This window comes from Cyrtonyx montezumae, unplaced genomic scaffold (assembly GCF_038088225.1).
Source record: "Cyrtonyx montezumae isolate F1298 unplaced genomic scaffold, pur_monq_1.0 scaffold_10, whole genome shotgun sequence".
Taxonomy (NCBI): Eukaryota; Metazoa; Chordata; class Aves; order Galliformes; family Odontophoridae; genus Cyrtonyx; species Cyrtonyx montezumae.
This window is the reverse complement of record NW_027071826.1, coordinates 47674552-47700139: the sequence shown is the minus strand read 5'-3', so window position 1 is coordinate 47700139 and position 25588 is coordinate 47674552. Positions and strand designations below refer to the sequence as shown.

General features: G+C 35.8%; 1 protein-coding gene across 1 annotated transcript in view; it reads left to right on the top strand.

The window, feature by feature from the left end:
* Positions 1 to 25588, top strand: part of PDE3B (phosphodiesterase 3B) — a 76566-nt gene that overhangs the window by 36917 nt on the left and 14061 nt on the right. Inside the window, exons 2-3 of the mRNA XM_065755279.1 lie at positions 21728 to 21778; positions 22639 to 22887. Of these exons, the coding sequence (XP_065611351.1) occupies positions 21728 to 21778; positions 22639 to 22887 (300 nt within the window). The remainder of the gene's footprint in view (positions 1 to 21727; positions 21779 to 22638; positions 22888 to 25588) is intronic.

The following is a 25588-nucleotide window of genomic DNA, read 5'->3' as shown; positions in this document are numbered from 1 at the left end:
CATTATAGGGTTGCCAGAGTTTAGATGCTAAAATCTGGGACAATGGCAGAGAACTAAACTGTGCGTACAAAGATTAACTGTGTATGGGAACTACAGTTAATCTGCATAATAACTTTTCCTGATGCCCATAGCCTTGATTTCTGCATATCTGTGAAGAAAGCTGGTACCACAGAAATAGCGGAAGAGCTGTATTCTGTATGCTGTACATAAAATATCAGATTTGACCTTTAGATCACACCATCTTGATTATGCAGGATATGTGGCAATCCTCTGAGGCTCAGGCTGTTATTTTCCCCTGATCACAGAAGGAATATTAATGCATTAGCAGAAGCATTTTTTGGATACAGTGATTATTGTTCAAGATGACACTACTGGCACTTGGTTTTGACCTCTCAACTTGTTTCTGCCTGGCAGTGGCTTTCAGTATTGTTCTAGCACAGACTGGTGTCTTCTCAAAATAAAAATGTTTTTTTCTCTTATCTGTCAATCTGTCCACTTAAGCAGCCTCTGTCATCATAATATTACAAAATAAACCTCAGAAATTGCTTTTGAGTGGGGGAAAATCTATGTTCCAGAAAGGATAGTGCTTACATGATTATTTTCAGTTTAATATTAGATTTTAAGTGAGTTATGATTTTCAGGGATAAGATGACATGATATTATAAAATTAATTACATAAAATAGTAACTCAAGGGCAAAATGTTTGTATTATTGCCACAAGGAACACAAAAGCCAAGGAAGCATGGTGCTTTCTAGAAGTATTTTCCAACTGAAGTAGTCTCATCCTTCATTTGTGTACAGCAGTTTTTTTCTCCATATCAGTTGTGATAAACTGATGGGGTACATGAACCTTTCCTATAGCTATTGACCACAGTTGTGGTTTCACTGAACAAATACTATCTGCCTGACAATCATTATGCTTCTTCAGTCTAGAACAAAACTGTAAATGCAAATCACTGCTTCTGCAGTGAGATCATAGACCCTTAGTTGTCAGCTCATGATAAACCAAGTCTTGTATCCTTGTCCCCCCAGGAACGTCCCTGGAGGTTCAAAACACTGTTGGAAGATGACTCTTAAATGAACTGTAACCTATAAGGCTTTCAAGTCTGTGTTGCCATATAGATTTAGGAATCTTGAAAAAGTACTTTTAAATTGCATTTTGTTTCAAAATGTAATAAGGTTTGCAAAGCTAAATTCAGGATGGTAGAAGCAATTGAAGGGTACTGTAGTTGAGGTCAAAGGTAGCTATCATCCTTGTCTGAATCTGAGGGTAACTGTGCCCTTCTGTGTGACGAGCAGCATGCAGTGACAAAAGAGAAACTGCAACTCCTTCACTCCCATAGGTTTCCTGCTGAGGTGCCTAATGCTTAGTTGTGTCATTCACAATTTGATGCTTTTAGCTCATGGGATGAGTTTATATTTTTGTGTTTCTGCTTCTAGAATTGCGTAGCACAGAAAGAACAATTCCTGTAGAAGCATGTTCACTCAGTAAAGAGTGTTAGAGGGTGTAATGTGTATTGTAGCTAGGTTTCCAGAGGAATTGAAGCTTACAGGATTCTGCCTTGCAGGTAGAAAGGTTCAGGAGAGTGTGCCGTCTTTATCTACCTTTATGTCTGTCCCCTCTTGCCTGCTACCTTTTGAACTTGTTGCATCTCTTTAAAACAAACAAACAAAAAACCCCCAAACAACTAAAAACAACAAAATCACAACATTTGATAGAGAAGTTATTTTACTTACAATCCAGTTCCTTAAAGTTTTGTGATTGTAGGTACGAAAGACTTAATTGTAAGCTTCTGTATGAACTGTGCTACTTGACAGAGATTACCTGTGGGAGAGATCTCACAGTTGTAAGTACATGGCAATTCCTTTAAATTTAAAATGTTTGTGGGTTGTTTTTTTATTTAATTTATTTGGTTTGTGGGTTGTTTTTTTTTTTTTTACTATTACCTTCTGCACATTTTCTTTTTTTTTTTGTAATGCAATATTTTATTAAGTGAGGTTTTAGGGCATTTACAGGTTTTTTGTTTTTTTTTTGCTTTTCATTTAACAGCCAAATCCTTTCCAAAAGATTTATTGTTAATTGCTAAAATTGTTCGGTGCAGAGTTCCTTTCTGGCCACGTAGTTAAGGATTTACAGAAACAACTAATCAAGCAGGAGTTTCCCTTCTGTCTTGTTATCCTGAGTCTTGTTATCCTGAGGTTTCCTAAGATACATACTTCTTCATGATTCTGTCTTACTCCAGCTGCTCTTTCTCTGATTCAGAGCTTGTCTTGTTGAGCCATACAGCTTGTCTAAATAGGTGTATGACAGTTAGACACTTCTCCAAAATTATTCAAATTTTTAAAAATAAAAATTTGTCAAGATAATATTGTTCTTATGATTTCTAATGTGCCACTATGTAATGTACCAGTTTATTAAATTATATTATCTTTTTATTCACTGTAACTGACAACAAATTAGAATTTTGTCGGTGGAGGGAGAAAGGAAAGATGACTGAGTTAGGAATCTCCTTAGTTTTATTAGCTTTGAAGCCTATGTTATTGTCAACTTAATGTCTTCTATTTATTTCCATGGAAACTACAATAGGTACAAAGAGCACAGAAATGCTCTTTGATGGAGCAAATTGTCAACTACAGAATGCTATCTTTCAAAGTAGTTACCAGTATCAGCCAATTTACATGTATGAGCTGATTGTGAAGCTGTTCATTTTGTGGTGTGACTGCTGTGCGCGGCCATCCAATACATGGCTTGTCTTCCGCGTCACGTTGCCACTGCTGAAACACACCACACACCATCTCCCTATGCTCACATCCACTGTTTGGACATCAGAAATGTTCAGCAAGCATCAATCAGTGTCAATGGGTGGCATTTATTTCTGCAGGGAGGAATTTAGTGACACACCTTTGCTTCATCTGCATTTCCATATCAGGCACCATTTGTCAGACTGATGCTCTGCTGCCATCTGTCCCACGACAGCAAAATGGATCAGGATAGTGGCAGGAAGGTTCAGCTTGTACTGCTCTGCCACCAACATCCACCTCTGATGTCATGGGCCAACAAAATAAAATAGGAGGCATTAGTTTCAGAGTAACCCTCATACTTGAGGCGATAGTGCTGGATTAGGGATTGTAACAGAGGTCTTCTACTGGACTAGACGTTGCTGGGAGGTGATAACGTTTTGGCAAAGAAATTGTCGTCTTATTTTATAAATCAAGGCAAAATTTCCTGCTGAAAGGCTTACTCATATGTTTAATGGTTATTCTGATTTGTTTTTTTTCACCATTCATGTGGATTACCATTTTTTCTCTTTATAAAGCTACAGATGGCCTCTTAAAATTCAGATCTTGTTAATATGTCAGAATAAAAAATGCAGGCTAATATTTTGTGTGTACTAGTATTTTAAGTTCTAGCATAACCTGCCTTCCATGGAGGTAGATACACATGCAAACCTTAGTTTTCATGTATTTTGACAATCAGTGAAAAACTTGCAGTGAACAAAAGTATTGGAAACAACCAGTTTGATATGATGCAGCTGTCAGAACTTACTGAGATGCGCTCAGCTTGAATGTTGCTACCTGCCATAAAACTATCCTTAGCTGCTATTCATTTCCTGATTGTTTCCTTATTACCCTTATTTTAAACAAATTGTATGAAGTAAAGTATATGAAACCTAGATGGTAATACTTGGAAAAAGGTAGTAGAAATAATGTTTGTTTTAATTTTCTTAAATAAGTAGGGCAAGATAATGCCACAAGTGTATATTTAATATTTACCTTTTTGTTTTTTATGTGATTCAAGTACACCGTGCGTTTTGAATGAAAAGTGGCACTGTGAGAGTCTTGGGACTTTATTTAAGCTATCTTCCTACTATTTAAATAATTGGTTTAATTTTTTTAATAAATCTACTTCTTAGTTGAAAGCTGATTGCCCAGTTGATCTTCTGTGAAAGCTGCTACTCTGTAACTGAGTGCTGAGAGTTTCTTCAGGCTGTCTTACTCTCTCAGCCCTGTTCCGAGCCCCAAGATTCAAAAATGCTTGCATAATTGGGTACTGTTTTGTGACTTATTAATTGCTCTCTTGGGTATATAGTTGCATGTGAGCCAGCTTGGCTACTTTCCCAGCTTGCATCACTGGCAGCTGTTTTGCTGGAGGCAGATGGCTTGTAAGAGAAGCACCCATAAATTAGGGCATTGCTGCTTTTCTTAAACCATTCTGTGAGGGCAAACCTAGTAAGATGTGTTTTCTTGTGTAGCCTACTAAACTTTGTCTGAACATTGTTTTACAGTAATTGTTACTTTTTAATAATTTTAGAGAAATACTGATGCTCTATTTGGGGTCAACATGAAAATGCTAAGTTGAGAGCCACTGATGATGTTCTCTATGTAAAGGAAGATTCTGAAAAGAGAAATAAATGAGTTAAAGATTTCTCTCTTTCTAATACTACACTGAAAGCAAGAATGTTTTTAAGGGCAGTAGCTAGAGAAGAAATGGAACCGTGTGTTAGGAAAACTTTATATAAATACATTTAAAACACTTGAGTAGGGCGTTATTTTTCTGATACTACTGCTGACATTTCTAATGTTCTTAACATACCCATGTTCGTACATCCCATGTACAGTAATAGCTTTACTTCTACAGAACTGTTCCTAAAGAGTGGTATGTAACTTGAGTATTTTCCACTAGTCAAGCCTTAAAATGCTTCTCCATCGAATGTTCATTCTGTAGTTGCACACATATCCCTGCTCTGGAGACTGGAAAACGTTATGTGAGTATTGTACATGGACATGCACATAAACCTTGTCTTTCTGTGCACCTCCACATCAGCATAAATAAAAAGTCTTATTCTATGTTCTTCATTTCTTAAAATTACATAGCATTTTAATCCGGAGAATTTTTTTGTCTCTTTTTGTTTTCTGACTCTGTAAGGGGACTGCTGTTGTTCTCTGTGCTTTGTTGCCTTCCTGCCTTAGCTGAAAGTACTTAGAACTGCCTCTGCTCACAAACTGTCTGTGTGATCAAACTCTGTCTTTATCATGTTTTTGTTTATAAATCACTGTTTAATCACAGAACCATTGGACAGCTTAGGTTGCTAAGGGACCTTAAAGATTGCCTAATTCCAACCCCCTGTCATGGGCAGGGTTGCCAGTCACTAGACCATGCTGCCCAGAGCCCCATCCAACCTGGCCTTGAATGCATCCAGGGATGGGTCATCCACAGCTTCTCTGGCAGCTATGCCAGCGCCTCATCTTTCTCTGAGTAAAGAACTCCTACCTGACATCCAACCTACATCTCCCCTCTTTTAGTTTAAAGCCATTCCCCCTTGTCCTGTTGCTATCAGACTGCCTATAAAGCCAGAGGGAACTTGTAAACAGAAGGGAGACTAGGACTGCAATATCTTCCTGAAGCATTCTTTTCTGTAGGCTGAAAATACCCAGCTCCCTCAACCTTTCCTCATAGGAGAGGTGCTTCAGCCTTCTGGTTATCTTAATGGTCTCCTCTGGACTTTCTCCAACAGCTCCATGCCTTTCTTGTACTGGGGGCCCAAGACCTGGATCTTGTACTCCAGCTGTATCCTCACAAGAGCGGAGCAGAGGTGGATTGTTCTTGCTGCTGGCCACCCCATGTTCATCAATGCAGGCTGCAAGTGCACACTGTTGCCTCACATGAACCAGCTTTTCGTCTACTAGAACTCCCAGCTTTTTCTCTACAGGGCTGCTCTCAATGAATTCTTCCAGTCTGTTCACATATTTTAGTTGTTTAAATATATAAGTGGTTTAAATTTTTGTGGTCATGACAAGTGCTTGATTGTTTTTTGTATTTTTAATTTTCACTAGATGCCAGATTTTCTCATTTCACTTTTCAGGAAATTCTGAAACGTAACGGTGGTCTTTCTGCTCTGTTGATCTTGTTAAATAAGTCCTCTCTGTATGTATAAAAGGCATTGTAGATGTGTATATGTTCTTTTGAAAGTGAGAAGGAAGTTGGAATCTGGAGATAGATCTACATTATCTCTTGCTTTAAGTGTTCAAATCATTTGTATATACATATATTTATATATATTTCAAAACGCAGTAATTTCAGGAGGCTGGGTTTCTATGCTTCTGCATATTATATAGAGGTGCATGATTTACAGCCCTCAAGTTAGGCTGTGTATGACATAATGTAGAGGAAATATTTCAAACATTCATTCACGCATACTCTCTTTCAACTGGAATTAGCTTCTGTGGAAAGACTCTGTCTAAAAAATAGACTCTAAATTAAACCTGTCAACTGGGTCACAAATTACTATGATCTGTTCTATGCCTTATGTAAGGAAGGAATAAAAGTAGTCCCTTTGGGCCTAATACTTCATAGTTTCAAGTGTCTCTCCTCTTTTTTATTTTATGCTCTTAAAACTTGACTACTTTTGTTTCTTCAGTGTTAAAAGATACTTTTCAGCATTTGCTGGAATAATTGAAACACAGGCAACTGTGATTGTACAGGTCAAAGCAGGAGTATTCCTCATATTTATATTAAGCTGGAGTCAGTAACAGGTCTTTAAGGAGTGTCATTTCTGATACCTACATACCTGTCGTCACTAACCAGGAAAGCACCACTGTGCAGTATAGACTAAGGAAGGCTCAAAACATAACTCTGAAGGAAAGATGGCTTTGAAATAGAGGCAAGCTTTTTTGTTTGTTTTCTCCCTCGTTAAAATGTGCCAGCAGGAAAGAAGGAAGCTAACAGCAAAGGCTATTATCACTTCTCGAGGTCTTTTTTTTTAAATCTTTCTCCCTCAAAATTTGAGAGATTTATGGCCTGTTTATTTGTTTTTCCTGCCATCTACTTCCTACTGACTGATCTCTAGGTCAGAATCTCTTGTAATACTTATGGTAATTAGCCTATGTGTTTTTCTGATCTAATTGCCTTTATAGGCCAGCTGACTGTCCTTGGCAGAAACAAGCAAAATGAAGTTAGACAGTATGACAGACTGGGAAGTGAGTGAGAAGAAAAGAAAAAAATAAAGTTATGAAAAGCAAGATAAGAGCAGTATTATCTTATCTTGCTTTGCATAAATGTTCATTTTTTTTCTCATCCTTCTTTCCATGTATTTCAGACATGGATCTGTCAACCTGTTTTGGTAATTCAGAATTTATGGCTTACTTTAATCTCATGCTTTTGTTGGAAATATTTGGTCCGTAAAGTATCTTCATGTTCAGAAATCTTTATTTTCAATAACAGTTATATATAAGGATATTTCAGCAATTTCCAGTTCCATAGGCGAATCTACTCAGCAACAGTGGGAGTTTTTATATGAAGTTCATTTTCTTTTGTCTTAAATGCAGTTTCTTTGCTCCAAATTGATAACAGGAAATAGAGAATTACTTTGTGTCTAATCAGCACTACTTTTTACGCAAATATGATATTGATTGTTTTTGTTATCCTTACTTCAAAACGTTGCTGTTTAATTGTGAGTGCTGAAGTGCTTATTTTTGTCCACTGCAAATAGAATAGTTTAAATTCCTGGAAATATAATCATTAAGGTTGGAAAGACCACCAAGATCATCTAGCCCAACCAACAACATGTGCTGTGACTGATCTAGACCACGTCACTTAGTCCAGCTGTTCTCTCAGGCTATATGATCCAGGACATTGGAATGTGCTAGCATGATCGTTAGCCAACATCAAATTATAAAGTAATTAGTTTTGTAGATAGGGAAGATCACATAACTTTGTATGTAGCTTCTGAAGGACACTAACTACTTATAAGTAAAATGCTGATTTTCTCTTGAATTCCTCTTACACATCTTTCTGAAGCTGTGTTGTCAGGTAAGAGACATTCCTTAGTCCTTTTAGGACAGGTAGAATTACAATTGTGCTAGTGCCCATCTTGTGTCATTTTAGGTTTACAGTGTGCTTTGAACTTCACAAAATATGCTCTAGTAGGATACACTACTAATAAAATCATTGAAGTGTTTGTTTGCTTAGTATGATAGGAAGCAACTACTTGGCTTTATTGGCTTGCAATCTGCAGCTTGATTCAGGTTTGTGTTTATTTAATGTTTCACGTTGCATTCTAGTATTTGGTGATCAGTGCTGCTGGAAATGCTGCTTTTCTTGTTTGTTACTATTGAACCATCTTGATTATTTTTAGTTAGAAGCGCAAGAGGCAGAATTTGAAATTTTTAAAGAGAAAAAAGTTGGGATATATAAGTAAAAGAGAAATTCTTGTAGCTTTTTTTTTTTTCCAGTGGTTTTTCTGAGCGTTATGTAAAGTAATTTTTTCTCCACTTATTCTGTTGTTACTGAATTTGCTGATTCTCTACTGTGATGAAGGTGAGAGAATTATTAGTACAATCATTTTAAGAACAATCATTTGAAGAAGCTTGAATAGCTTCTTAAAAATTATTGTACTAATAATATAGTAAACATTTTATACATCTCTTCTTGTATGTATTCATGTGTGTATTTATGCATGCATATTAATAATATGCATGATAATATAGCATGAGTAATACTATATGTAAAAAAATACGAAAAGCCTGAAAAGGAAACACCATAGGGCATTTTCAAGCTTTTTGATCATCTTTGTCTCTTGGAGATTTGTAAGGAGGTTTTGGTGGAGGAAAGCTAGGTCATTACTTGTCACTTACTCTGCCCGAGGACTAAATGGATTAAGTACTGTGTTTGAGCCATAACAAACAAATCTGGTTGATAGATTCAAATTCATGAATACTTTTGTCTTATATGAATGGAATCACTTGGTCACGTAAACGCTCTGAAGGGTGGGGGACACCGTTGTGCCTGTGTGAGCATATTTGCAAGTTTGGTTTGGTTATTTGAGTGGGGGGAGGAAGGGGAGAAGCTCCCAGACTTAAAGGAGTGGAGGAGGAATGACATTTATAGAAATACATATATTTATAGAGCTAGTGAGCTGTAGTTCAGAGATGGAGATGGAGAAGAGCAGCAAGTACATGACCAATCTTGGTTGGAAGCTTCCCAAGGGTACAAATGATGCTACAGTTTGCTCCACCTGTAATAACTCTTCAGATGGATTCACTTTTTTAATTGCTTTTTTTTTTTTGCATTAACTAAAGATTGAAGTGATCCATCCAGCTCAGACTTTTATTCCTGAATAATAATCAGAAGTAGTATTTGTTGCAGAAGTGGTTTTTTTTTAATTTTTAATTTTTTATTTTCTCCCCTCTGGATTCTCTATCTGATTCTGTCCAACTATGGCTTGATCCATCTTCAGCTAGAGGATATGTTCAGACTGCTTGATAGCCATGCATTGACTGGTCTCTGAGCATGTCTTTGTTTACACAATGAGTGCAGTAATTAAATTATACAATGAGAGAGATGTGGCATGTTTTAAGCCTCCAGTTGATGTAGTAGCATGGCTTTCATTTATGTGCTTATGAAAGACACTGAAAATCTGTTACTTGTTTATGTTCACTCTAACTTTGGTAATGATATAGCTTTGCTATATCCCTGTTTTCTTCATACTGAAGGGATCCTAGTTTGTGTAGCTCCTCACAGCAGAAGTTTCTCAATATCTTTGATTTTTCTTATTACTGTGTTTTTTCTTTCACATTTCTATGACTACACCAACTCACACTGTGGGTATTGCATGAACTTATAGTGATGATGATGATGATCACTTATAGTGATATAGTGATGATGGCTTTTCTGTATCATTTGATGTTTCTTTTCAAATATTTGACCACAGTGATGATGTAAATTATTTCAAGATCTCCTTCCTGGCTGATATTCTTTATTTTTATTTATTTATTTTCCTGGCAGTAAGAACCTAGTTTTCTGTATAAGTAGTTAAAATTTGGTTTTGGTCTCAGTGCTTGTTCATTGGTTGTCACTGAGTTTCATCAGTGTTTTTATCTCCTGTTTACTTATGTGACCTTCTTTTGATGCTTTTTCACGATCTTTTTCTGTCTGTCCTCAGAGATCTTACATCATAAGAATGTTGATGCTTTAGTCCTTTATTGCATTTCCAGATCATTTTACGGGTGAGTTGATCAGTATTAATGACAGCTTGAATCTTTGAGGAACTGTCTTTTTGAAATTTTTTTCTTCTATATGAAATTCCTGCAGTTGTTCTTTGTTTGCTCTGTTTTAACAAACTGCCAGTCTAGAAGAGAGCCACCCTTTTCTTTCCACGTAAATGTGACTTCTACTGTAGCATTAAAGGGAAACCATATCATAGTTTTGCTCCTGCTTTTTTGTTTGTTTTTTTTCTTTTGTTTGGGAATTCACGTACATTGACTGATTTGTTTTTAATCAGTGTGCACTGTTTCAGGGTACAGCAGGCTTCTTGGACATGATATCCATGTGAGAAAGCTCTTTGGATTTTTTTGGCGGTGTTTCATTTACATTTTTAAATGATTTCATCTCTAAATTCATTTTGTAGTTAATCTTTTTTCTTCCTATTTTTGTCCTTCTCTGAAATCTTCCCCACATTTTGTCCATCTCTTTGAAAGGTGGTACAATTGCAGGTTTCTCATCCTTTGATAAGGCACAATGTGTGGTATACTGCACTGTGCAGGTTTTACTCATTTGAAGGTTACTATAACTAAATCTTAGCTTTCACGTGTTAGACCAAGTATGAATAAATATTTGATTATTTATTTTGGCTCGTCTTTATCCTAGTTTAATATGCATGTGTTTCACAAGGGTATTTGATTAATGTATGCATTTTGAATATTGTAAATTATCTGATACATTTGAAATATTCAAAGAAAGAATAAATTCTAATATTAATATTTGTAATATGTGATGGATTTGAGTATGCAGGTGCTGCAAGTTTGTTGTAAATGGTTCTTGTCTCAAACGACAAGTGTTATTCTGTGAAGTCTGTACTTCATAGATTCTTACGTAATTTTCACAGTTCTGGTGACTTTCCTAAGTGTCTTGAAGTTTAAAAGTACTTCCTAATACTTTCCTGTTTGCGTAGAGTAGGATAACTTTTTATTGTACGATCACTGGAAAATACTTGACCTATCTTGACCTCCTTCTTTTTTATTAGTTTCTCCATCTGAGTCACACTATCAACATGACAAATAAGCTTTTTTTTTTAACTGAGTGTTTTTAAGATAACTCAACTTGATACATTTCAAGTCTTTCTTTTTTCTTTCCAGGAAAGGAGCAGGCTTATCAATTTCATAAAAATCATTATAGGTTTATCATGAGTCACAATGGGATTAGGTGTATTGTTCTCCCATTGCACTGACATTTCTTTATTAGTTTTGCACTTGCAAAATGAGTGTTGCATAAAGTTATCTATGCAAAGCTCAGTGTTTGGAGGATAAAGTGGATCTTGCAAGGTAGTTTTGAGTAGTCTTTTTCTAATGTTTTACAATAACAATGTCTTCCTCCAACCTCTTGGGGAGAAGTCAACTCAAGTACTACTTAGTATAAATTCAGTACAGAAAAATAAACTGTCACTTTCTATAGAATGTTGAGATTTGCATTTCCTCATCTTTCTGTTTCTCTCAGTGATTTGTATTACCTTGTTCAGAATTTCAGTATTTTTTGAGATCTCATATTTCCCGGCATTGCAACCAGAAACTTGTCCATTAAAGTATTTTTAATGCTGATTTAACTTCTACTGTCCCAACTACATTTGTAATCAGACTGATAATTAGTCTCTCATATGTTTTAAAATTGTTTAGTTATTACTTTTAATTCTTTAGCTTGAGCAACAGAGAATCCTGTTGATTCGATCTTCTTGCATAGCTTCCAACCTTAGCACTGCACCAGTATTTATTCTAATAGTATCTTCTCTAGCTTCTTGACTGTTTTCTTCTGACTTATTTTCCTAATTTCAGTACCTGTAATGTTACTTATTACATCAACATTCTCCTTGATTGGGTGACACTGAAACATGTCACTGATTTGCGTAAGGCTTGTAATTTATGGCAGTTCTGTATAAAATAAAAAGAATCTTGTGTATATATACCAATATATCCTAATAGCACTAAATGTTGTATATACATATGTGCAACATTGTAGATAGGTATACACATTCCTCTTTGCTTTCTATACACCTGTGTCTCTGTAGAAGCTTGGGAGTTGTGAAATTACTGCCTCATATCCCAAAAACATACTGTCTTGTACCCAAAGTTAGTTGGATAAGAACTGTAATATTTCACAGAAACAAATCCTTCAGTGAATAGATTGCCTGAATGCAGTGCTGACTGTTTGCTTCCTTACTATAGGAATTTGGGGGTGTTAAATGAAGCAGGTTGACAGATTCAGAATGAAAGGGAACTTTGCATTATCTATAATTAGATATCACAACTGGTTGCCCAAGGAAGTTGTGTATAAGAACTGTACAGCATGATTTTATGCTGCTTGTTCGTGAGGGGGAGTTGGGGAGAGTAGAGAAATGTAAGTAGTTATATGAGATATTTAAAGATAAAGTATTGATAAAACAGCTTTGAGAAAAATTGAGGAACTCTGCACTGAGTGCTTAAGAAATACCACCCGAGTCATCAAGTAGTGGCCATATGAAATAATTTCTTGCTGTTTTCTGCCAAGAAACAGATCAGAGTTCCTTTTGTATATCCCCAGGGTAATAGGTGGAAAAACACCTTTTCAAAGAAAAAAAAAAAGAGGAGGTAATAGAGGAAATCAGTTCATCTCTAGTAACGGTTTTTAGTTACTGTATTAAGAATATATCAGCATACAGTAAAAATGCTTCAGTGTTAGTTTGGTGCACATTCATCTACTGCAGAAAGATGAAATTTCAAGCTGGTGTCTTTATCTTTTCCAGCACGCATAGCAGTGTGTTACTATACCAGTAAAGGCTTTAAATTTTACTACACATCATTTTAATGTAATGTCAATAGGCAGACATGGAAAGGATGTTTTGGGAGCAGTTTCTAGATTTTGTTTTTCATACAATAAAATCAACTTTAAAAGTGGCTTTAGGTTTTGCATGACAGTGAGCGGGGTACAGAATGCCGGCACACCGGAGCACTACTGGATCAGAGCAGTAATCCACCTAGCACTATTTCTTTTTGATGGTGATTAGAACCACATGCTCCAAAGGAAAATGCTTGTAACTGGCAATTAAAGGATCTGCACATAGCAGGCTTTTTTTCCTTTGCCCTCCCTCCCCCTGTTGCCATAAATTACTGGTTGGCCTTTACTCTGACGTGTGAGTCTGACAAAACCTAGAAGGAACAGGAAATGACATAAGTGTGGTTTTAGCCAGTTGTTTTTTTCTTTAGCTACATAAAGAGGGGGGAAAAAACCAACCACACACACATGAAAACCACTTTCCTCTATTAGGCAAAACATCTTTTAAACCTTTTTGAAATGTTTGAAAATATTGAAAGGAAGACCTGAGCAAATATAAGGGGAAAATAAAATTTAAACTTCCTATAGCAGGCAAAGTAGAGACTGACCTGCTGATTCTCCTGGTTAGAAAAGCAGAAGTACCGTGTCTTGTTTAAAAATAAAAATAAAACAAAAAGAGGAAAAAAAACACCAAACAAAAGTGTTTTTCCACACACCTGCAGGCATTATTATTAACTGTTTGAATAAGCCTACTGAAGATTTATTTGAAACTTTAGCTTTACAGAGGAGCATTTTGTATTGTGGTATCTTGGAGTCTAGTAAAAGCACTGTAGTAGGCAGAAACCTTTATGTTCTCACATTGTTCTTATCTGCCCAGGTAAATCCATTTGCATATAGTATTTATCTATTAAATGGGAATTTAATAAACTGATTTAGTAGGATCAAGACTCTTTGCAATGAAGGTATAATTTCAGATTTCTTACAAAATAGAAAAGAGTTCTTTGGAAGAATTCAGTTTAGTCTAGGATGGAGGCATAACCGTTTACTGTCAGTACATGTATCCAGGCCTCAGAACGAGGAAAGCACATTCAGTTTCTCTTCAAAGACTGAGGCTATCTTCACAACCTATTAGATATTTTACAACCTTGGATAAATAAATTGTATTGAGACAGGAATAGGAAAGTATTAGGAATGCAAAAATATCCTATGTATACAATGTCCTATTTATTGTCATGGGAAGGTTGGTGGGTACTGAAATATCATCATGCTCTAATTATCATTTTTTTTTAATTTTAAGTGACACACATGTTCATTATGATTATCTTCTCAAGTACCTGTTTTGGCCTACAACAGAATGTTGTCTGTTATCTAAATAATGTTACTTTTTGGTTGCATCATTGGTTTGGTTGCATCATTGTTAGTCTTGCACTGAATATAACTTACCTGGTTAACAGCATGTAGTTTCTCAATCTATGTTTTCTACACCAAAACAAACAAACAAAAATAACATAGGCCTTCTAGGTCATATGCTGATTTTATTTTGAAAATCACATGAATTTTAAAAGCTAATTGATTTTGAACTGTCACAAAACTTGTTTAAAAATTAAAACAATTAACCTAGCTTCAATATTGGTTGGAAGTCATAATATTATTATTGGTCATAGAATTAAATGAATGTGTAATATGACTGTTTTTTATATTTTATGAAAGATTAGTTTCTCTTCTGATTGTAACTTTGCTTTTGAATGATTTTTTTATGGAGTTGATTTCTGAATCAAGTTGCTGTGGTTTTGGTTTCATTGCTTAGTTAATTCTATGCTTGGATTGCTATGGAAAAACTTATGGAGCAGATACCTGATGTTATCAGATGCCAGTACCAACTAGGAATCTAATGTGATCAATGAAGGACTTGGTCAGAAGTAATTTTTCTACTTGCTTTGTCTCTATTAATGTTCTTGGAGCATGGAATTTAAACGAGGGTTGTCAAGTTGGACAAGTTTTCTTTTCCTAATGGACATTAAAAAGTGTACCAAGACATCATTGAAACTGAAACTTCCTGGGTAGCTAGTTTAGGCAATCAAACAGCAATGTTACTATTGCTAATGCTATATATGGACTTGTATGCGTTGTACAGTTCAGCTTGGGGTATGGAGCATATTTGTTAGTTATCTCCTAGTCTGAAAAGTGCTTTTTAGTTTTATAAGGCTAAAACTTTTTTTTTGTAGTCTCTGCATGAGCATGAATGTTGTCCTTGGTATACCTGCAGAAATTTTGTATTTTTTGTATTATTTTGTATATTTGAAATTTTTGCAGAAATTTACAAATGCACAAAAGTAGGTGATTCTTGACTAGTTAAGATATTATGGGTTTGTATTTTGTATTAAGCTAAATTATTCTGAATATATTATTTGAGATAGTAAACTGTTAGCTAGCTAAATAGACTTGAACATTAAATTTAGAGAGGAAAGACTGTTTAAAATCAATCATTGAAATTTAATTTCAATGATTTTAACCTGAGAAAAGTAAAATGGGCTTTTATTGTGCTTAAAGTTTTGTAAGTTTAAAATATTCCCCTGATGTGACTTTAGCCAAATGGAGCTGTGGCTCACATGCAAGGAAGATCCAAAGGAGGTCCACCTTCTGTGTATCCTCTGCTTTTCTGAAATGCATGTCTGGTCAGGCACTGCAAATACTTGGCTGCACCCTGATGGGAAAGATAACTTTCAATATAGAAAAAGTATTTAATAAGCAACCCACAAACTGCCATTTTTCATTGTGTTCTCTTTCTTTTCATCTCCCTTTAGTTTATTTAGACTGCAATCCGTTTATATTTTTTCCTTTTTCTTTGAAGAATCACTGTTGCTTGTTCCTGTGGCTGTATATACTATAAATTGTGTTAGGGAAGGCCTTTACTGCTGTTACTTTGTGTATGGTTTTTAACAGATGTGTCTGGTGTTGCTAAAAAGCAGGTGCTTTGCCCAAGTGCTGTAGTTCAGTTTTGGTAATTCTTAGGCTGATATTCAACAGTCAGGGCTTTTTCTGTTCTGCTCACTTATTTCCCATCCCTACTCCTTCCTCTCTAGCCTTAACCATCCCCATAAACTGATGGATTACAAATAGTGTTAGATAAGTTGAATGTAAAATTCTGATGTTCAAGTTGTATGACATTCCACAGGAGTGTAAAGAAAGGGTAATACCTGATGCACAGTGCCCATTTTACTGCCCGTTTCCAGAATGAGATATATATTTAAAGTTTCCTTAGATTCTGTTAGATTCTGAATACAGCCATTAATTCTCTTAAATAGCTCCTCTGTTGTTAAGCTCTAACAAATATTTTTTATCTTTTTAAATTTATTTCCAATGATAAAAATACACTCTGTGGGAGTCTTAGCTTGATTTGAGTGACACTTTTCAGTTTGAGCTAAACCTGTCATCTCAGCTGATGGTGCCCAAAATAGACACTTGTACTTAGTGCTTTTGTATGCTTCATCTCATTTTAACTGCATTGAAATTTATTTTATAGGCTACATAGATTCCATTATTAAGCATAATACAGACCCTGACTGTCAGTGAACATGTAGTACCACTGTACATTTGTACGGACATGTTGTTGTTTGTCTTCTTTTGTTTTGTGGCTGTAGTAACTTTCCTGCAGAACCCTCATCAGCCCGACAAGCAGTTATATGAAGACAGGAAAGTCTGATCATTGTTCTTTGGATGAACTGGAAGTTTCTGGGAGTAGTCAGGCTGAGATGAGAACTCATCCTCCAGGCTGAATGGTAACCTGGTCTACATGCTCATGGGGACTGGAAAGCCACAATTTTATCACCTCACCCAAAGGTCATCAGCATTTCAGAGCCCACAGCAATCTTATTTTTGAAGGAGCTTGCAATTGTGTGGCTTCTGTAGTGCTGGTGCTCCAAGCTGGTGCTCAAGTATGTGATCTGTAACTCAGAACTTCTGTGACTTCCTCCTAGATCAGGTGTTTCTTGTTAGAGGAGATAGAGAAGAATGTTACATGCAAGTGGGTTACAAAATCTTAGGATTTCAGAGTGCAGATCTTTCTGCAACAAGTCCAATGGTTGCAAAATCAGAAATTGCTGAGGCTCTCCCTCAGACTTAGTTGAAGTTCTGTTCACATTAAGTTAAAATTTCCTTTTTTACTCCTGTTCTGCTCAAAGATTAGTGCAACACTTTGTAACTTTTGTTGACAATCTGCAATAATTAAAAATTTGGCCACTGAACTCAAAAATAGTAATTCCAGACACGTTGCCTTTTTACTACCTCAAAATGAGTAGCAATGCACGGCCTATTGAACTAGGTGTGGTATATAGTGAGAAAGTAAGTGTAGCTGGTAGTTTCTGACTAGAATGGTAGATTCTTCCTTCAGCAGAGAAGCTTTTGTGAAGTAGAAGGTTTATAGGCTGTGATAGCCCTTACAGTTGTCCCCCTCCCCTCTTTAACCACTTCAGTTCTGCGGGGGAAAAACGCTGCTAGTTTCTGTTCCTTTCTCTCAAAGTTTGTGGGAGGGGGAGGCTTTCTGGATATGAGTGCCACCTTGTGGCTTATTTTCGGCATCTAAGTAAAGGTGATAATCCCCTTTCCCGTTATTGACTTGTAAGGATTTGGGTAAAACAGAATTCTATCTAGTATTTACCATGAAAAAAACATTAATTGTGCAGTGATCTGCAGTTTTTCTCTGTGCTTAGTTGGAAGAGACTGGGTCTACAGTTTTTATCAGGTTATTTTAATTACTTCAAGGTGTACCAGGTGGAAGTTTTTCAGTTCACATACACGATGGTAGCCGTGGTAAAACAGTATACCTGTCTTCTCTCAGGAGACTTGGCTTTTAATTAATGATAATGTATAGTGAATAAAAGCAGATAATAACCTGTTGGTAACACGCAGATGAACCTGTGTTCTGTTACTTCGGTACTGTTTTAGCTCCTTTGCTGTGAAAGTTGAAATCAGTGGCAAAGCTTGAATCTTCTGGCTTAAGTGAAAATAGAAAATTTTCAGTGATGAATCCAAGCTGTGAAGTTTTTCTTTTCAATAAAATAGTGTATGAAATGTTGCCCTCCCATTTAAAATATCAAACTATTATTTGCATTGGAAATAGGCTTTGAATGAACAGTGCTCATTGTTGTTCCTTGTGTACACTGTGTGGATATAGGACAGATGTTTTAGTGGTAGCAGTGAATAGTTTATGCCTCTCAGACTTCGAACTTGTTTCTCTACTAAGACGTTGCTAAAGCAAAAAGGAAGTCTTTGAACTTTTAGTCCTATAGATCTGTCCTCCAAAACTTAACAGATCAGCGTATACAAATGTGTATGTGTGTATGCATTTGTATATACACACAGAAGAAAGCTGTTGTCAGTAAAAATATCTGCAGTTAAAGGTTTGGTACAGAAATATTCTGGAGTTAATAAAGTGCATGGGTATGGCAAGGCAGTGTTTGTCACTACTGTAATGCTCATCACTGGCAGGCTATCAGTCACCTTATATGTTTAGGTTTTCTAAAAAGGTTTGATTAATAAGGCCATGGTAGCTAGATTAATCATTTAAAAAAAAACCAAACCTCAAATCCTTAAACTCTTAATTTTTGGATTAACCTGACTTCATGTAATATGGCTGTTCTTAGTCTATGCACATGCTTAAGCAGTTAGCCATTTTCAGTTATCATAGCAAGTGGATATTATTAGTTATAACTTTAAATGTTGTGCTTAATGGGGTTTGTATGAAGATAGCAAAAGAGAAGAGGAGCCTGTAGTTGTTGCCCTTGCCTGGGTACTGCTGCCACGCAGCCTGCATTTCTTCATTGACACTTTCTACACTTTCTGCTGGGCAAGTGCCAGCACAGAAAATTGCGTTTGCCCCAGGAAAGAGCTGTTAATCTCAGAGGGACAAAATCAAACATAGCTCTCACCTATAAAAATAAGCAGAAAATTTTCCAGGACTGTGAAATATGAACTATGAGGCAAGGACACTGATACCTTATTTGTGCTCTGTAACTATAGCTGGAAGAGAGGAAGGGAAAAAAGAGTTGTCTTTATTTGTTGAGTGCATGTTTTGTTGAGCAAACAAATTTATCAGAGAATAATTAGAACCTTGGTCTGCAATGATGATTTTGTGGCTGTGAAGAAGTCAGAAAGATTGAGCACTTTTGAAACATAACAGACATCTGAATTTCATTCCTTGTATGTTGTTTTCTTTTTTTGCTCACTGAAAAATTATGTGAGCGCTGTTGACGTACTTGAAGCTGATAATATCTTCAGATTGTTTTGCTGACGTTCTTTTGTGGTTTTGGTGGGTTTTGTAAAGCTATTTGGCTGGTAGATTTGTAATCATATTCATGCAGAAACTAACAGAACATTCCTCCTGCAAGAGGATGCTTTTTAAAATACAGACATTGTTTTTAACCTGAATTCTGGAGAAGCTTTTTTTTTTTTTAATGAATGATGATAATACAATGCTTTTCTTCTTAGTTTACAAAAGTTTACAAACTTGTTACTGTATGAATGGCTTTGTTGAGAAAAGGAAATTTGAAGTTGGCATCTGTGTCAGATTTTTAAGAGAACGAAAAATAATTACGGCTGGTGTAGATTGCCGTGGGCTGGGAAATCTGTGCAGTTTTGTTAGATAAAACTAAATAGAAAAATAATGGTTTTATTTACATTTCCTAAAGCAACCTAATCAATTAAATGAATTTAACTTTTCTACATTGTCATTACAGATATTATATTTCATTCAGTTTAGAGAGTGGGAATAAACAGTAGTCACAAAACCTGACGGTTTTACATAATAGGTTGCCTGTTGTAATTTAATGTGACTAGTGATGCTGAATGCACGCGATGAACATTTCTTTTCACAGAGCTGCTTCTGACATTCTGAATGGGCAGACAATTGGTGCAACGTATTAGATTTCTACCGAAAGATTAACAATTGTTATTGTGAAAGTAAAACTCGGATCCGTTTAGATAAAGCCGGTGTCATTCAGAATGGTCGTTTGATCAGTTTGCATGCATGTTTGGAAAGTGTACGTAGGGCAGTGCAGGTTGCTGCCAAGACACGTCTGTTGTTTTGATATCAGTGTGTATCAGTGTATTTTTTTCTATTTACTTTAGTATCTTAATGTTGGAGAAAAAGCGTATAAAAATGAGCTAATACTAATTCTCAGTAATGAGATATGGTCCTGGGAGAGCATTTGGACAAGGTGGCAAAGATGGCTTTATTTCTCAGCAATGGGGTGTTTTTTGCCACTTGTCTCTCACAATTTAGTATGGTAGTCAGTGTTACTCCCTAGAGGCTAATAGCAGTGTTATTAGCACATACACTGGTGTACTGTGTGTGTGTTAGCTGTGTTACACAACTTCTGTTTATGGACCTGGTCGTACATATTCATATCCCAGTCAACTATTCTCTCTTTTACTTCTCTTTTTAGGAATTATAAAGTCAAGGGTCTTTTTCCAAGATTGACTTCTTAAAAAAAAATGAATTCTGCAAGAAACACAAATAGCAAATAATGATTTCTAAAGCTTTATGTCCATTTTCGTCCTGCACCTCTGCCACAATAGCTCACATTACCTACCTTCAGGATTCTGTCTGATTCTCTCTTAACCAGAGTGAACAAAATATTCCCAAATAACTGATCTACAGTATTTTGTTATTTTCATCTATGACAGGAATAGTTTATGATCAGAATATGGTTCATAAGTTGGTAGATTCTCCAGGTTGACTCTAATTGGTCCATTGAGCCCAAATTTGTAGGACAAGAAGATAGAGATACTGGAGAGGCTGTTTTGCTGCTAGATTATAATATATACTTAATATATGTGTGTGTTTATGTGTGTGTGTATGTATGTGTGTATATGTATGTGTGTATATATATATATATATATATATATATATATATATATATATAAAATATAGGAAAGCTTGTCTAAATGTGTATTCCACTGCAGGATTCCTAGTTACCATTTATCAGCTCTTACAAAGTACTTGCTCACGTGCATTAACAAACTGCATAATCATTCTAGAATTGAAGTAATAATAAAAGTGAGTAAATGAAAACAGTAGGTTCAGTCCTACCGTGCTTTACCTGAACATTATTCTGTGTATGCAGAACTGCTTGAAATCTTTCAGCAAAATAGAAATATTCTTTTTTGAATATTTCTTTGACAAATTCTTATGTGATTTTTTTTTTCCTGTTCCCCGTGGATCTTTTTTGGTTGTTAATGTGCTAATAAGTCTTAGCTTAAAGAAAACTTATTCCTTTTTTCCTAACTTCTTCACATATGGTCTTAAATATTCTACAGATGATATGAATTTGTAAGTTAGCTAATGTTTCCAGTAACTTTTGTTTTTCAGTTGTGTGCTTATTGCAGCAATTTATCTTATTAGACACAAGTTTTTATGTGTAAATTCACTTTAACATTGATATTTACTCACAGTATTAAAATTTTTACTATATGCTTCCTCCATTCATGTAGGAGGTTCTATTATGAGATTTGCCAAGCCCATATCCTCAAGGATGTATTTTATAGTTTGAGGAAGAAACAATTGTCTGTATATTTTTCTTTTCCTGACTATCATAGCTAGATTCTTGTTTTCTTCATAACTGTGTAAAATATATTGGATTTTAGAATAGACTGGCTTTTACAAGTCTAGATGAATAGACTTGGGTGTTTTATTTAAAATTTAGAAATATTGAAGTAAATCTGTATCATTTTGTCCATTGTCATGAGATACCTGTTGCATAGGAATGAGGAATTTATCACTTCAGGATTTTAGCTTTGTAGCACTGACAGAGGAAAAAAGCCTCAGTTTCGTATGGGAAAAATAATACTATTTTATATTGCATCATAATATTTTACTCTATTTTTGTTTTTAAGCATTAACTCATTGGTTGTTACTCTTTTTCATTACAGATGATACTTTGGGATTGGGATTTGAAGCAATGTTACAAGCCCTACTATCAGGTCAGTGTGTTATGAATTTAATTAATTAATCCCATTAAATTTGACTGAATATGGAAGTTTTAGTTAACTAAGTAGTTCTAGTACAGTCTAGTTTTTTGTATCTGTGTAGAAATGATTTGATATTTAGCAGTCAGACGAAGTTGACTGAGCTCTGAGTTCTGTAGTGTACTTGAGAACAGTATAAAACCCAGCTAAGATGAGAGCAGTTTTGGTGCTTGATTGATTCATAGATTGTACTTTAAATGTTAATTAGCATAAGATTAGGGAGTGATTTCCCCATAGATATCAGAAAACTCAGACCTACTGGGATGTCATCCTTTTTCCTGAATGCTCATTTCTTTTTCTTGTGTCAATGCTGTCATCTAATTAACTATTCTTGTTCAGGGAGTTGTCATTAGTTTTTGTTTGACACTAGTGATGTTTTTGAGAAATTTTTTAGGATTTGTTTCAATATAAATACAAATAAGACTGATAGTGAGGCTGTGGAAATTTTACCTTTGCAAGAGTCTGACAACAGTTTGACCATCAAAGCTTCTGTTGCCATTACTGGAAGATAAAGAGTACTAATTTTGCTTCTAAGACAAAGTAACAAAAAAGTAAAGTAAGAAGAGTTGGGATAGGTTCTTTATTTTTAAAAGAAAAATAACTGGTAGCTAGTGTTGAATTTTGAATTTTTTTTCTTTTTTGCATGAGAAATACTTCTAAAAAGTGCTTTGTTAGTATGTCTATGTATATTTTTTCTTTAAAAGAAAAATACATTGCTGTATATATTTGCAGCAGATAGGCTGCTTACTTAAAGTGTATAATAAAGTTAAATGTTTTGACTTGTTAATAGTTTGCAACAATTCCATCTATTTTAGAATGCTGTCAGTGGAACTGGAGTTGATCTTTCAGTGCTAAATGAGGCTCGGAGCATGCTAACAGACCTACTGACTGACCCAACCCTTCCACCGCAAGTGATTTCTTCCCTTCGAAGCATTAATAGTTTGATTGGTGCTTTCTCAGGCACTTGCAGGCCAAAGGCTAATCCATTCACACCATTTGCTGGTTTCTTCCCCTGCCCCGAAGTAGACGATCCTGCTGAAAAAGGAGATCGAAAGCCACTCAAGGTCAAATTGCTTTTTCATTGTCACTGTGTGTGTTGCCATTTAAATATATGTATCTAGAAAAATGATTTGGAAATAATGTTCCTCTGTGTATAGCAGCTTCTTTACTGAGTAGTAGTGCATAGTGAAGACAAAAGAAAGAAGTTGTGAAAACATTTTGAATGAAATGCAGACATGTACCAGAATTCAAAATCAAGTGGCTGACAGATAGTCAGGTCCGCACGCTGAGCACGTTTTGTCAAAATTGTCATGGGTTTATGGTTTTCGTTATTGGTATTCTAAACCATAGCACCATGTGAAGCACTGGAAGTTAGAGTTAATGCTCTAAATCCAAAATAAACACAGGATTTGGGAAAAAAAAGTAAAAATTAAACATTTTCTCACATTATGGGACAAGCAGGGCTGTTCTTGATCTAGCAATTACTTTTTAGGTGTATGAATTGTATGACTTTGTCGTTGACTTTTTCTCAAAATAAACTCATTTTTTTGTGAACATCAAACTAGCTATCACAAACAAGTTATATAAAGGAAAAGACTACTTCCTGTGCAGCACATCACACTGTAGAACCAGTATGTAAATCTGTTGCCACCTCCCCATTATCTAGGGTAAAGAACTGTAAGCAAGACTGCAATTACTGCACAAGTTGTTAAAGAATGTGGTGGAAAAGCATTCAAAAATTCAAACACAATTGTGGTACACCAGAGCTAATAATTCTGGTGCAGCACAGTGCCAACAGCTTGAAGCTAGTTTCTGCAGAGGCTGGAGTGGGAAGTCCCTGCACTGTGTTGCTTCCATTTCCAGACTGTTGGCAGGTTGTCCCACATTGGTCAGATTGCTGGCTTAGTATTTTGGGGTTGGATAAATTGTATCACAAGCAAGATTCAGTGCATGTGCTCGAGCCTTTTTTCATTATTATGCTGATGTGTTTGTTTTGTGGAGTAGACTTTTCTGCTCTACTGTGGGGGATTTTCAGCTGTGCTCTGCATGTTGCAAGAGAGTCCACTGACATAGAAGTCCATAGAAGCACATAGTTCTCAGTGTTGCACTGTGACCAAAGTGGGCTCAGACAACTTGTCTGCCTTTTCTGGGCTAAATGCCCAACCTTAGAAAAATGCCCAACCTTAGAAATACAGGAATTTCTGAGTCTTGCTTTACAGTTTTAGCTATTTTCTCTGTTTTCCAGGAGGTTGTCTTAAGGCATCAAACCATTCTCTTTTTGTTAGGCAATTTTCAGGTGCTGCATACCTTGCTGCCTACCTAACTGCTTCCAGCATGTAACTTTTCCAGAACATATTTGACTGACTTCAGATCTGCCTTTGATTTTGTTTAACTCCTGTATAGCAAATCACTCTGCAAGAGTGGCTTAAATAACACCTTCATTGCTTGCCCATCTGAGTATTTTATAGCTCTTGTACAGCATTGCTGTAACTAGTCCGTCTCATTTGATGGAATGCATTCCTCTGGTTGTCACTGTAGAAGGGCTGGTTAAGGACTACTGCAGGTTTCTGTGGAGGTAGTGGTCTTGTTCTGCTTGTACAGTTTCACCTTTCTGGCTGTGTCTACTGCTTTTTGCAGCAAAGCAAACAGGGTCAAGGTACATCTTACATAAGGACTCAGAGCAGCCTGATGTTCCAGGGTCAGAAATCTTTTGTTAACACTTTTTCATTATTTGAAATATATGGTAGTGAGTGAAGTAAGATCTTTGACCTCTCAATGAAGCTTAAAGTTGTGAAGTCATAATTTCTGCTAGACCTTTTGAAGTTAGGATTCAGGGATCACTTGTCTATATACGTGATCCTGCAGACCTTACTCAATGCTGCAAATGTTCCTTTTAAATTGTTTGTTAAAATCACTTTTTTTGTCTTTTTTTTTTTCCCTTTTGCAAAGTCTAGTTCCATGCATCTGAGTTATGTGGAACACTACCTTCCCCTCCAGGTTGAATGGATGTATCAAAGGTTGAGTTAACAAGTGGGTTGTAGACTGAAAGGAGTCAGGTTTCTTAGATGTGTTTAGAATGCAATATATAGGTTTTATGGGCAATAAATGTAGATAAGCCAGGGCTAGCTTTGCAGTTTAGGATCAATAATCTTATTATGTCTATTACTTAGGTTCTCTTAGTGCAGTTCAGTTAAGAGAGGGCAGTAAGTCCTGAGTTATTTCCATATAGGACCATTTGAGAATCCCAACAGTGATTCTGTTTTTAGGCTGCAACATGTCTAAAATAATGCAAGGTTGGGGGCAGAGAGGTGTCTGGGAAGCCTTAGTGCTATGGGACTGGTGTGGAAACAGAAAGGGGGGCCTTGATTTTCCAAAGCTGGCCCTGTGTAATCTTTATTTTCCACAACATATGTCAATTTTTATCTGAGTTACTGAAATCTGAGGCTATTCTGGGTTCTGCAAAGCTGATTATGTAGCTGTGTGATTGAATTCAGTAGAGAAAATCATCTACAACCCTACAGCAGTTGTCCACCTCTACAGGATCTCAATTTTTAGAAGGAATCAGGGTAATTGTTGAACCACTTGGATTTCAGAGCACAAGTACCTTCACATACATTAATTACAAACAAACACAAGAAGAAGAAAAACCCACCACCACCACTAACAAAATGTAATTATTTCTAATAAGCTAAATAATTTTTAAATAACTTAAAATTTTCTTGATCAGTAAGAGTGAACATGAAATACTGTTCTTCCTATTTTACT